Source organism: Exophiala bonariae (assembly GCF_035927105.1).
Source record: "Exophiala bonariae strain CCFEE 5792 chromosome Unknown scaffold_36, whole genome shotgun sequence".
Classification (NCBI taxonomy): Eukaryota; Fungi; Ascomycota; class Eurotiomycetes; order Chaetothyriales; family Herpotrichiellaceae; genus Exophiala; species Exophiala bonariae.
In genome coordinates, this window is record NW_027042511.1 from 152,527 (window position 1) to 165,734 (window position 13,208).

Here is a 13,208-nt window from a genome sequence, read left to right on the forward strand (position 1 = left end):
GCTGTGAAGTAGATTAATTACCTGTCAGTGGAAAATACTGCCACTGGGTTCGGTGTCCAGAATTCTGAAGCAACAGCATCAAGGACTTTGTCAACAATGTTCGAATAGGAAGGGCTCCACAGTGCGGGATCTTGTCGGAGCTGTGTGTGGCATAGGGCTTTACACAATCAATGGTACAGTCACCGGCCCAAAACCTCCCCGAATCCGAGAAGCTTTCCCCAGCTTTCCCGCCCCGCGAGACATGCACGGGTGGAAAAAAGACTGCACGCTCCCCTCAACAAATTACAGTGGTCTCGCTAGTGACCATTCCGTAAGTGTGTCAGAAACTCAATCTTTTCGTCCTGCACCTGATTTGCTAGGTCTGCTCGGCCCGACATTGAGTAATTGTCCGCCTTCCCAGCTTTCAGCGCAGTGAGTGAGACTATAATTCTATTTGACTCCTCTCGACTTGGTCGTGTGGATTGCTACATCCTCAACCTCTGCAAACATCTTACCTCATATCGCATACCAACTCCCATCGATATGACTCAAGCTCCTACCGCGATGGAAGTTACTCAGGATCAAATGAAGAAACAACCCTTCAAATGGTCCACCATCCTCTTTACAGCCGGAGCGGCTTGGGGTGCTGCATCTTATGGCTACTCGGCCAGCATCATTGGCACAACCCTCGGTCAACCCTCGTTCTTGAACTATATGGGTCTGGATACCAACCCTAACGCATCTGCATTGATTGGTGCGATGAATGCCATGTTCTACGTTGGTGGCATCTTTGGGACAATCTCAAGTGGTTGGCTGTCTGATCGATATGGCCGTAAGGCCGTTATCATGGGCGCAGCTGCTTTGATTTTCGTTGCAAATGCGCTATCGGCTGGATCGGTAAATATTGGCATGTTCATCGTCTTTAGAACACTGGCAGGCGCAGGGTGAGTTTACAACAATGATATCTCTTCGCATACACTGACAAGACAAAGTTCTTTTGCTGAGGTTACCATTGTTCCTCTATGGATCAATGAGATTGCACCACCCAGGGTTCGTGGTGTTCTGGCAGCCATCAACGGTGTTTTTGTTGACGTTGGTTATGTTTCAGCATCCTACGTCGGAGTTGGCTTCTATTTTGCCGAGCAGAATCCTCTTGGACGTGCCATATGGCGAGGCCCTCTTGCGATCGGCTGCGTCCCTTGCATCCTTTGCATACTCTGCACTTGGTTTGTTCCTGAGAGCCCAAGATACTTCTTGCTTAAGGACCAAGCAGATAAGGCTTGGGAAGTCGTCAAAAGCTTACACTCTCGCGATGACGATCCCGACCACGCCTTTGCAAGCGCTGAGTTTTATCAAATGAGGCGACAGCTTGAATTCGAGCGCACCCTAAACGTCAGCTATATGGAGTTCTTCCGAAGACCTTCATATCGAAAGCGCGCTTTGATGTCTTGTGGACTTACTTTCTGTTGCATCGCTTCAGGATCTCTCGTCATCAACAGTGAGTTCTTAGGCTTCTAGTGCAATGATCGTGAACTTGCTGACACCTGCAGACTATGGAACCATTCTCTACAAAGGCCTAGGCTTTGGCACCACCCAGACATTACTATTCCAAGCTGGGTGGCTGGGCACTGCATTCGGCACTTCTCTTATCGGATTGTTTATCGTAGACCGACTCCCACGTCCCGTGTTCATGGGTCTTGGCTTCCTTGGTTGTGGGATAACGATGACCATCCAAACTGCTCTTACGGCCAACTTCATCGGCTCAACAAACCGAACTGCTCTTGCAGGAACCGTTGCGATGCTATTCATCTGGGTTGCATGCTACTCAATCTTCTTGGAGGGACCTTCCTTCTTCTACTCTGGAGAGCTTTACCCCACACACCTAAGGGCAAAAGGCATGACGCTCGGCATGGTCTCGCTTTGTATATCAAGCATCATCTGGTTGCAGTCAGCGCCTACAGCCTTTAAGACTATTGGATGGAAGTTCTACTTATTCTTTATCATCATAACATTCTTGGCGGCTGGCACGATCTTATGGAAGTTCCCGGACACGCGGAACAAACCCCTCGAGGAGATTGCAAAGCTATTCGGAGATGATGATCTTGTGATGATATACCAAAATGATATCATCATCGACCCGCAAAATCAGGCGGTCGTGGTGGATGAGAAAAATAGAAGCTCTACACACGTCGAAAATTCTCCTGTCGCTTAAGCTCGAATTCGAGCCTAGAGAGGAATCAAATGCTTCCAAAGGGACAGAATCATCATTTGGAAGGGCGGAAAGATTCCAGTCACAGTTATATAGCCCCATCTGAGGATATCCGACTAGGTACATTGTGTGTTGGATCTCTCGTTAGTGCGACGTCCAAGGATATTTGCGTTCGTGAATTATTTGTCGTGCTAGCCGAGGATGGCCACTCCCATGGCCAATAGGAATCAGATTCGCATGCGAGAGATCCCTTATTCTTCCCTTTCAGAATTGCTTAGGTATTTACAATTTGCTACTTCTATTAATCTACCTAGCCTCATATCCAGCTCAAATGTTTTCCATATATGTCGTTCCACAAGTAGCTTTCTTTGCCTCACAATTTATTTTGTTATTTGCATACCAATTGAACTTCATTATAGTACAACTCGGGGCTTTTTCAGCCCGAGAATAAGGGAAGCCGCTACACGATATGTTTCTCAGAGAATATTTACTGAATCCTTCCCTGTTGGTAGTGATCTTGAGGTAGCTCAGGAATTCTTTTCGATTTTTTTTTAGAATTAGATGCTTTTAAGTTATTATTTCGCGAAGTCGGGTATATTGTTGTTGAATTCCCCAATATCAAGAGGGATCGCAAGTCTAGCCACTGCATTATAAGCAGCACAACTCAATGTGATTTCTACTACTTCTTGCTGATTGAACCCTGCTGCAAGCACGGCATCGAATATTTCTTGCGGCACAGTGAGGGTCTTTGTAATTGCATCGGCATAACGTAGCACCGCCCACTCCGTATCAGACAATGCACCTTGTTCCTGCGGTTCAACTTGCTTCAGAACATTTAATTTCTCTTCGTTGAAACCCTGACATCTCATGAGAATTTCCACATGAGGATACCACTCCATCCAGCATTGATTTAAAAGAGCAGCACGAATGATGGCAATCTCTCGTATGACGTCGGGGAGAATTCCCTCCCCACGTATAGCTCCAAAGAAAGCATGCCAGCCTGAGGAAACATTTAGCTGTAAACTTATGCTAAAAGTAAAAACTTTGATAGTGATCACTACCTACCTCTTGTGAAACTTGGTGAATATAACAATGTCCGATCAAGAGGGAAAAGACCATGCTCTCCACGCCGTGCTTTGACCATTGCTAGCACTTGCTCACCTTCAGGCGATAAGCCAGTTGGTGGATTTGATAGATAATCAAGACGCATTTTGGTAAAGCGAAACGTCTATCAAGCATGAAAGGTAGGTCGAAAGCTCGCAATGAGAACAACAAGAGCTTAGCAGTTTAATTTGATGTCAACAATGGAAAATGACTTTGACAACGAACAGCACCCTTGAAATGTCAGTAAAAGCAGCATTCCCAAGATTTGGATGACCTCGGCTTGAAAAATTTAGTACAAGCCTATATCAATTAGTCAGGGATTGTTCCAGCCTCTAATTCGATAATGAGTAGTGAGGAAATTGACCACACACATTTCGAAACTCAACTCCGAGGTGTCACCAAAACATGACAAACCTACCCCGCATGACATCGCATTCCCAAGTGCTGAGTCACGCTGGGGGCGCCCGTTGTCTTAAGTCCTAGTAGTGCAACTCGACTTTCGAACTCGTTGCTCGACTGAACAAGGATACAGTCACTCCTTTGCGGACCAATGGCGCCTGGTACAACGTCAGTCCATAATCCTTCAGACGCGAAGCAAAGCGCAATCGCGAAACGGTGAGTGATATGTTGCGCTGAGCATGTTAACTCAGGCGACATGGTTGGCGGGCCAATGAATTGACTGTTTACAGGCGAGCTAGGAATCGAGTTTCGCAAAAGTCACACAGGGAGAAGAAGTCGCTTTACATACGAGAATTAGAGACACAGCTTGCAGAGACCTCGAAGCATGATGATGCCAGGCTACAAGCTGCCAAGGAAGAGTGTCAGCAGCTTCGGCAATCTCTTCTTGCAGCCAGGAAACGCATCTTAGGCTTGAATACCGCACTTGCCAATGTCGCCGATAGTATAGGCACAAGCTTAGGTTTGGCGTCTGGAAATGACAAGGATCCAGCCCGGTCAGCCAATGAAGAAAGCGAAGCATCAGAGAACGATAGGCACGCTGGTTCGCCGCGAGCAACGAGGTCTCCGACCTTGGAAGACACCAATGCAAATGCGATTGCCATACATCTACCTGTCTCCATAAACGATATTTACGACTTAGACACCACCAATATGACCGACATCAGTGATTCGGCTCTGCACTCTGCAGTCGAACTTTTCCCGTGGGCTACGAATGTCCCACTCACGGGCTCGCCAGCGAGCTTTGGTGTTGCTGTTACTCAAAGGACGAATCAGGAAAACAAAACCGACAACATATTCGAAGAATTGGACCGAGCGCAGACCACGGTATCTCGGCATGCAGAGTTGGATATTGTCGATAAGCTTACCAATCTCTCGGAGATGGAGATTGCAAACTTTGAGAGAGCATACCTCCACGATTCAAGGATATCATCCGATAGTTATGTTATGTCCCCACCGGGAAATATCAATTTTCCTTCCGTTTTCTCAGGGCATTTGGCAGCTTGCGAGTATTTCATAAAGCAAAGCAAAGCTTACAAACAACGGCGTAGTAAGGGAGGCAGTGAAAGGTAAGCTAGCACCAGCAATCTTGTACTAACGCTAACCGACTCAGACTTTCTCGACACATTTCCAGCATGGTATCAATGTTTGTCAATACCGCATGGCCTGAAATGAGGGTCTGGTGGGCTTACATGGGGTCTTCTGCATCAGTGGAGAGAATCATTCGATGGAGACTGGATCCCTCTCTCGAGAGTTTTCAAGAATTACTCCCGTGCCACAGACCAACCGCTACACAACTTAGCACATTGCATCCCTCCATTATCGATTGGGTGTTCTTTCCTAATATTAGGGATAAGTTGATTGAGCTCTATTCTCACAGTTGGATGCTTGACCAAATCGTCTGTGAGCAATCTGCCGCTTGTGTTGTCGAAGCAGATATTTCAAAAATTCTGCTTGGACTTCCGGATGAGATGCCACGACAAGGATATTTTCGCATTTGGGACCTGATCCAGATAATATCGCGTAACGAAACCGATATAGACAGTACACTGTCACTTGCAGACTCGAGACAACCTGAATTTCTTAGCATTCAAGATTGGACAACGACACCTGAAAGTCCGTATCACATTGAGCAAGACGAGGAAACAGAGCCATGGATCCCGATGCACCTTGATGATATATTTCGCTCTAGGAAAGCTGCACTGAGGCTATTCAAAACTCTGAAGATGAATGATCGCCAGAAAGTGAAACTCGATCCCGCATTCAGGATTAAGTATCCTACCATCTGTGACGACCCAAGTATATTTGCAACTGGGCTGGACTGCACTGACAAAAACAGTCAACAAGTACCAGCGCCGAAACCACTGACAAGGGAGGTAATCTTATGTTATAAGATGATGCTCTGGAAGGCTGTAACATAGTGGAAGCGAAAGATCACCATTCTGTGTAAGGGATTAAATTACAGGAATAATCATTGCCTCACATGCAGTATATATCCTCGAGTGTATTACGTCCTATTTCTGCAGTTTTCGCGCGTGTCAAGCATTGCTATTTTACAATTTCGCCCCACCCTTTCATCTGTGTATCTGACCTTATCTCTGTCACCAGGCTGCTGTACCTAGATATTGTATATCCATTGGAAGTGCGTTAGCATGCTTTAAGCTAAACTGCGGCTATAGTCTTCACTACTGCTTGGGTGCATCCTGGCTGCCACTAGCTTCTTCCAGGTCGTTTCTAGCGCGGCTCAGGCCTGCTAAAAATGCAAGAAAGCATCATTAAGTAGGTATAAATATTTGCTAGGGCGAGTAGTTGGGCCACACTAACTAAGTCGAATGGCAACCCGAGTCGCATAGTATTTCGAGGCTCTAGCTACGTAAGTTTATCCATTTTCGTGGAAGACATGTCTGGTTGCAAGTCTGCGGTTAAACGCGGAAAAGGCCGTCAAGTGCCGTATTGGGTTTAGTGTTGACCATTTTGATGGTTCTGCGGTCTTTTAGTTTGTCATCCATAGGTGTGTCATCATATCCCCACCCCCCTCGGGCACCGGCATCGAGCTTTCAAACATAACGGCGTGGTTCTACACCATTGCATCACATAAGGAAGGACCTATTCACTACGGCTGTAGGATTTACCTATTCACACATGTCTTTTTTCTGCAAACAAGATGATTATGTCAAATAATTTAAGCACCGCTGATCTCGATGTAATCGTGGTTGGTGGTGGATTTGGAGGTTGTTACCTATTACGAAACCTTCGCAAGCAGGGATTCAAAGTAAAGGTCTTTGAAGAAGGCGAAGGTCTGGGCGGAGTATGGTGGCATAACCGCTACCCTGGTGCTCGCGTCGATACCAGCGCGCCTTACTACGAATTCTCGGCGCCGGAACTTTGGGACGACTGGGTTTGGAGGGAAGCTTACCCAAGTCAAGCCGAACTGGTGGAGTATTTCCAGTACGTTGACCGGAAATGGGATCTTAGTAAAGACATCGACTTCGGCACAAGAGTGACGAAAGCAACATTCGATGAGAGTTCCGATCAATGGATAGTCAATACGAATCGAGGAGATACCGCAATTGCTAGATTTCTACTTCTTTCCACCGGGTTCGCGGCAAAGACATATACTCCACACCTCGAGGGGCTGGAAAAATTCCAGGGCTTCAAACTTCACACTGCTAAATGGCCAAAAGAGGACATCGATTTCAGGGGAAAGCGAGTTGGCGTGATTGGAACAGGAGCCAGTGGTGTTCAGGTGATCCAAGAACTTGGCCCCATTGCTGGAGAACTTGTTGTCCTACAGAGAAGCATCAATTGTGCTCTACCCATGGGCCAACAACTTCTCAGCAGGGACCTGGAAATGGCCAAGAAGTCAGGCTATGCGGAAATCTTTCGACAGATGAAACTATCGCACGCCGGTTTTGACTACAGCCCCGTGCCGAGGAGAGCAAAGGATGATGACCCAGCGACCCGCACCGCATTTTTCGAGGAACTATGGGCCAAAGCTGGATTTGCACCATCGCAAGGGAATTACCATGATCTGATGACAGACGTCGACACCAATACCCTCTTTTACAACTTCTGGCGCGACAAGGTGCGAAAAAGAATTACAAAGAATGATCCGGAGTTGATCGAGAACCTCGCCCCTGAGTTGCCTCCTGTGCCTTTCGGAACCAAAAGACCGTCCCTCGAGCAAAGATATTTCGAAGTGTTCAATCAAGACAATGTCAAGTTAGTCAACCTTCAAAAGAATCCAATAGTACAGGTTACGAAAAATGGTGTTGACATGCGAGATGGCACTTCTATTGAACTGGATGCTTTGATCCTTGCAACTGGTTTTGATGCCATTACCGGGAGCTTTTCTCGTATTGACATCCAAGGGGTTGGTGGACAACCTCTTCGCAAAAAATGGAGCAGTGGTACTAGGACGTCGCTTGGCATGAGTACTTCGGGATTTCCAAACATGTTTTTCTTATACGGTCCTCAAAGTCCAACGGCTTTCGCTGTTGGGCCCGTGATTTCCGAAATCCAGAGTGATTGGATTATCAAGACTTTGGTGGAGCTGAGGACGAAAAGGCTGACGAGAATTGATGCCAAACCAGAGTCTGAGTATGAATGGACCAAACGCGTTGCTGATGATACAAATAAAACTCTTCTACCACGCAATACGACTTCATGGTACATGGCAGCGAATGTGCCAGGAAAACCGAGAGAATCTCTAAACTTTGTAGCAGGTTTACCTGCGTATCAAAAGGCTTTGAGGGACTGTACTGAAAGCGGGTTGTCTTCGTATAATTTGCAGTAGGCTTCACTCTTAGAGCGTAGGGATAGATTGGTGCATATCCGTCATCTGCAGATATCACAAAAACCGAAAGACTCCCACTGGACTCGGCTTTCCACATTGGCCCGGTGTTGCTGGAGTACTTCGCGAGCACAAATGGCCTCAGCCGCCAGATCAAGTCTAGAGGAGTGGAAGTAATTCCCCAGTAGCAACGAAGCTTACCTCCACTGGAATTTTCAGGTCTGACCAAATTGTGTGCCACCCACGAGACTGCTATATGACGTTAGCTGCACGGCGACTCCAGTTGATTTATTCATCCGTGCGGTCGCAAAACTATATCAAGCAGGTATGTCGTGCACACACAGTTTTTAAGACAACGCAAAGCATGGCTTAATCGCAAGAGTAGGAAATGTCAAAGTCGAGTCGGCCATAAGAAAACATCTGACTGATTCTCAAAACTTTCGAACTCTCTTTATATTGCAGGATAATGTACTTAGATTGGGAAATAATGGCCCCGGACAGTCCTCCATACAACGACTTTCGTGGCGCACTGTCTCCAGCTGAACGTCTATCTTGAACCTTGTCAATGATGCTCCCAAAGCTACACATGGCTTCCTGCCACCGAGGGGGTGTCATAATTCGTGAACCACCTTCCTCGATTTCCGCCCTGGAGTGCGCTGTACTCAACAATTACACAACGAAAGGAGGTCTACATATAAAATTATTCATATAGTCTAGTAGCTATATATGAGGCAGTCACCAAAATTGAGGTGGTAAAGGGTAGAGTGTCCAGCAAAACACGCAGTTTGGGTGGTTCACGAATTCTGACACTCGCTGGGTGCCTGCACGACATTCTTTTTATTTGAGAATGGCTGAGCTCAGTATATTTCCAATTCTTTGCATCGGAGACCTAATTGTTGCTGCCAAAGCTCCTTTGATGTTACTAGATACTTCCAGCGTCATATTGAAGCATAGCCAAGACGTTATAGTGCAGCCAGTTGTGAGCTTGTATGTTAAGGCATTGTCTTTCACGTTCTTGCATAGCATCATGAAATCATAAGCAGATGGTAGTTCAACTTTAGCCACAGGCCATGGTGGACAATGTCTGTTACGAAAACAGGTCGCCTCAGGCAGGAACACAAGTCGTTCCCACCTGTGTGAATCGCTCACACAAGTTGAACACATGACTTTCCGGTCAGTTTGCATAAACATAGAGTGGATAGGGCCATAACTCACAAGCCAAAAAGACAGTCCGGTATAGTTTGGTCCTGACTCGAGCCCTCAAGGAAGCTGTTGATGTCGACATCTCTCTGTGTGAGCCCTTTGGCGTGGCATGCGAGCTGTAACTTGTCAGTCATCTCACAAGGGTTGCAAGGCCACAGTTAACGCACCGCATTTTTGATGATTGCCTCAAACTGAACCCCACCGTACAAGGCTGACTTCTCCCTCAGCGCGTTTGCATTGATCGGCTGAGATCCCTCGAGTCTGCCATTGAAGGCGCTGTTAGGTTCATACCCGAAACAATCACAGGTCTGGACTCACAAAGTTAGTTATCAAGCTTGCTCTAGTATCTGAATCGCCATCATTCCACCGAAAATGCGTTTCGGTTGAGCCGTTAACTTCAAGCACCGAGGTAGCTGCTTACCTCATCACCATTGGACACTTCTGTCGGCAATGTGCAGTGGATATTTAGTATTGGGCGCTTAACTTCCTCCGCATTCTAGCCGGAGCAATGTGTTAGTCCTTGGTAAATGGCCGGCAGCTGCATTCGCTGGCATCAAACGGGAAAGTACTCACCGCATGGCCAACATTAGCCTTTGCTGTCCCCATGTAATTAGCCAGTAGTACTGATTTCTGGCATAGATATTAGCGTGAAGTCTCGATACTTGCTCGATCATAAGATCGTGATAATACCGACCAGGTTAGTCTCGATGTTCGAGGTAAGTTGATCCGCTGTAACCTTCAGAGCTAGTTGAGTGCCCTGGTCCAGCCACTTAGCCTGGGAATTATCCCTGCCAGTGCCATCCGTGTTTTCCAGAAGAAACATCTGCGCGTGTTGTTCAGTGATTGCATTCTTGAAATCCGTCGCGACCTGGTCGAGATACGACTGCAGTTCTGCTGTGGTGGGAGGTTGATTATCATCCTTATCTTTCAGACTTTTTTTCGTCACTGACTGGAGGTAGCGTCAGCATATAATCGGCTTCTCGAGTGTCGAGGTGCCAACCTTGGCGATCTTCGTTGCGACCTTCACAGCGGTTCTGAGGACCAACAGCTCAGGTCCAGCAATAGGGATGAAACCAATCGCTATCTCAAGGATTTCGACAAGAATCTTGCCGGCGGTATCTGGTTTAGGTTTCAAGTCCGTTGCCATGGCATCTAATAGTTTTCTTCGGGAAAATCAGATCAATCTCCCAGTACGATAAGACTTCAACTCACAAAGACTCAATGTTGGCTTTTGCTGCGTCTATAGCAATAAGAGAATTATGCAAGAAGCCATACATCCTCACGTATGACTGGATAACGACAACCCCTGTGAGATATGGAAAATTAGTGATTGAGCTCAACTAGTTCATGGCAACTGACCAGCGTCGGTTGATCTGCCCGTAACACCGGTTTTGAGCTCAGTACAGACCTGCCCTCCTGTCTCGACCGGACCAGTAGGCGCCCGGCAATTCCCGGGTTTCGAGAGATCTGTACAGTCAAAGACGAAGGATGGATCATTTACGATCTGGCTGACAAGAAGAGATGGAAACCCAGCAGCTAGTCCACTGTCAGCTTCTCTTTCTAGAGCATCTGTTATATACTTACGTGAACCGATTTGTTCCATAACATCGAGAATCAGATCAATGCCATTGGCGTCATTGAAAGCTTTTTGCGGATCTGTGTCTATGTCAGGATCTCTACACACGTCAGGTCCAGCCACTAAAGTGGTGTCCTGGCGAGGGAGAATCTGCTCCAAGTTTGCTGTCGCCTTGCTTTGGCAGTATAGTGCACCAGTCAGGATGAGGAAGAAGTGGTTCAAGAGCATCGTGTAACTTTGCTTGCGTTCTGGTGGCTGGATTCCCAGGATATATTGCGGTAACGGATATCATTGAAAATTCAAGGTGATTTTAGAGGTATATACGTCTTAGATCTCCAATATTCTCGGTCTAAAAGCCACTTACCTAAGGATAGGATCGAACCCAGCACCCCGTTTCACCTAGGGGGTAGTCTAAATCCTTCATCAGCCCCTTAGATATGAATAAATCAAAGACGAAGTAGATCAAACACCAAGGGGCTTGTGGCAGTGTCATTTTGTAATAACGGACGATGCCCGGAAGAGGCGTTTACTTTGTGAGACGCGGCTCCATAGTTAACGGTATAGGATTGGAGGGATGCTAAGCACTATACCTGATAAAGATAACCCACTTTGCCCAAACAGGTAATGACTTATATGAATATCATTTCGTAGGGGCTAAGAGCGGATCCAGCCACGATCTCGAAAAGATTATTTCATAACAAAGTTTTTCTTGTGAACTGTAGGATTTAATCGTATACCTTTCAGGGGCGAGACATGACCACACATCAGCAGCGTCGACCCTAGCCATGAGGTTTCCGCACGGCTGGATTAAACCCTGAATTCGAAGGGGGTTGAACTCTATTATTGGGGGTACAAAACTGAGCTCAGAAGTCTCTCCCAGAGGATCAGTATATGGCACTAGGGCCTTCCCCGAAAGGACAAGACATCTGTCTTATAGGACAAAATACCACGATTCCCCTCAGTCTCTCTCGCGTCACAACAACGGCAGCAGCAGCAGCCCTCCGTCGGTCATCAATTATATACCTGCGCAGATGGAGCCTTACCGTCCATATTCTACAACAGATTATTCTGGCGTCAATGCAAAGCATGAGGACCAAGTTCAGCTAGTACCTAAGCGGGAAAAGCGCCCCAAAACACTGGCCGTTCAGGCGACTACACCTCACCGAATTCGAGTGGCATTCCGCGTTATCGCGTTGGCCTTCTCGTTTGCGCTTGTCGTCATTATGGTTAAAGCTTTGATCGTTTACGAACGTACCAAGAGCGAGACGTTCACTTATCCTAGGGGTACTACGCTCTCGGCATGGCCGCAGTCCCTGCAGACTGGACCTACAGCTCTCATGCTAGTTGCGGCCGTGGTTTCTGTAAAGTTGAATATTCTCTCCCTCCTCACACTCTGCGCTTGTGTAAGTTTGAACATTCCCGAAGAATCAACATGTGCAGCTAGTTCCTGATATATGCCTTGTCCTGCAGTTCCGGAAGTTGCGTGCGAAACGTATAGGTCCGATCATGGCAATGGTGTCTTCCTTCCTAGCCTTCATCGTATCGACTGCTGCAGTTGTATATTACAAGAGCTGGGACACAGGCAAGAAGTCGCAGAGTGACATTTGGAACTGGACTTGCACTCATAAAGATATCGAGGTCCGTGTTGAGAACAAGGACCTTGGCTTCAGCACTGTTTGCCAAGAGATGGTGAGCAATTCCCTGGCTATAAATTACCTGCAGCTGACTATCTTGAAGCACTTTGGGTTCTGGGCAGGTGTGATTGTGGCGGTGGTTGAGTTTCTGAACTTCATCCTGTCATGCTACAGTTCAGTGCATTTTAAGCTTGTGCGAAGTGATGAGCCTGACTTCCACCTACAAACTCATACCTATGCGAAGCTGCCGGAAGAGAGACAGGCAAATTAAAATCGATAGGGACAAGGTCTGTATTCAATGGAGGAATAACTCACGGAGATCAGAAGTGGTCGGCTGAAAAAGAGTACTACTACAGGCCATGCGGAGTTGGAGAGGGTTTCTATTGCTATATAGAGCTATTAGTATGACTGGGGAGGAGAAAACCTTAATATCCCCTCTTGTGACTATGTAGGGAACGAGTTCTGTTGGTCCATAGTACTCTTCGTGGTGTAGAGGAAAGAACGGCCGAAGGCCGAGGCAGCTTATTCGCTTATTTTGGACACTATTCCTTGACAAGAAAATCGTATTTACACATCAGCGTTTCCCTCAAGATATTAGTCAACATGCGTTGTGACGGCCTTCTATAAGCTTGCATCCAAATCGAAACCGGCAACTTGACGCGCACTAGTATACTTCTTGAACGCCCCAGTCGTAACGCGCTACAAATGCTGCGGTCAGCATACGATGTGTAGATCTTTCGTTGGGAGGGCAAC

At 46.9% G+C, this 13,208-nt stretch overlaps 5 protein-coding genes across 5 annotated transcripts; 4 read left to right on the forward strand and 1 right to left on the reverse strand.

Annotated features, from left to right (window-relative positions):
* Positions 1-522: 522 nt before the first annotated feature.
* On the forward strand, positions 523-2,191 carry LTR84_009137 (uncharacterized protein; the record flags this gene model as incomplete). The annotated part of the gene is made up of 3 exons (XM_064852679.1): positions 523-923; positions 972-1,477; positions 1,530-2,191. The coding sequence occupies 3 exons, from the start codon at positions 523-525 to the stop codon at positions 2,189-2,191; spliced, it is 1,569 nt and encodes a 522-aa protein (XP_064701143.1).
* Positions 2,192-3,425: 1,234 nt separating this feature from the next.
* On the forward strand, positions 3,426-4,822 carry LTR84_009138 (uncharacterized protein; the record flags this gene model as incomplete). The annotated part of the gene is made up of 2 exons (XM_064852680.1): positions 3,426-3,432; positions 4,050-4,822. 2 exons carry the CDS (start codon positions 3,426-3,428, stop codon positions 4,820-4,822), a joined length of 780 nt encoding a protein of 259 aa, XP_064701144.1.
* A 1,591-nt stretch (positions 4,823-6,413) lies between these two features.
* Positions 6,414-8,045, forward strand: LTR84_009139 (uncharacterized protein; the record flags this gene model as incomplete). Its single annotated transcript, XM_064852681.1, has 1 exon — positions 6,414-8,045. One exon carries the CDS (start codon positions 6,414-6,416, stop codon positions 8,043-8,045), a length of 1,632 nt encoding a protein of 543 aa, XP_064701145.1.
* Positions 8,046-9,915: 1,870 nt separating this feature from the next.
* LTR84_009140 (uncharacterized protein) lies at positions 9,916-11,049 on the reverse strand (the record flags this gene model as incomplete). Its single annotated transcript, XM_064852682.1, has 4 exons — positions 9,916-10,194; positions 10,246-10,408; positions 10,458-10,551; positions 10,605-11,049. 4 exons carry the CDS (start codon positions 11,047-11,049, stop codon positions 9,916-9,918), a joined length of 981 nt encoding a protein of 326 aa, XP_064701146.1.
* An 803-nt stretch (positions 11,050-11,852) lies between these two features.
* On the forward strand, positions 11,853-12,726 carry LTR84_009141 (uncharacterized protein; the record flags this gene model as incomplete). The annotated part of the gene is made up of 2 exons (XM_064852683.1): positions 11,853-12,224; positions 12,292-12,726. The coding sequence occupies 2 exons, from the start codon at positions 11,853-11,855 to the stop codon at positions 12,724-12,726; spliced, it is 807 nt and encodes a 268-aa protein (XP_064701147.1).
* Between the last annotated feature and the right edge of the window lie 482 nt (positions 12,727-13,208).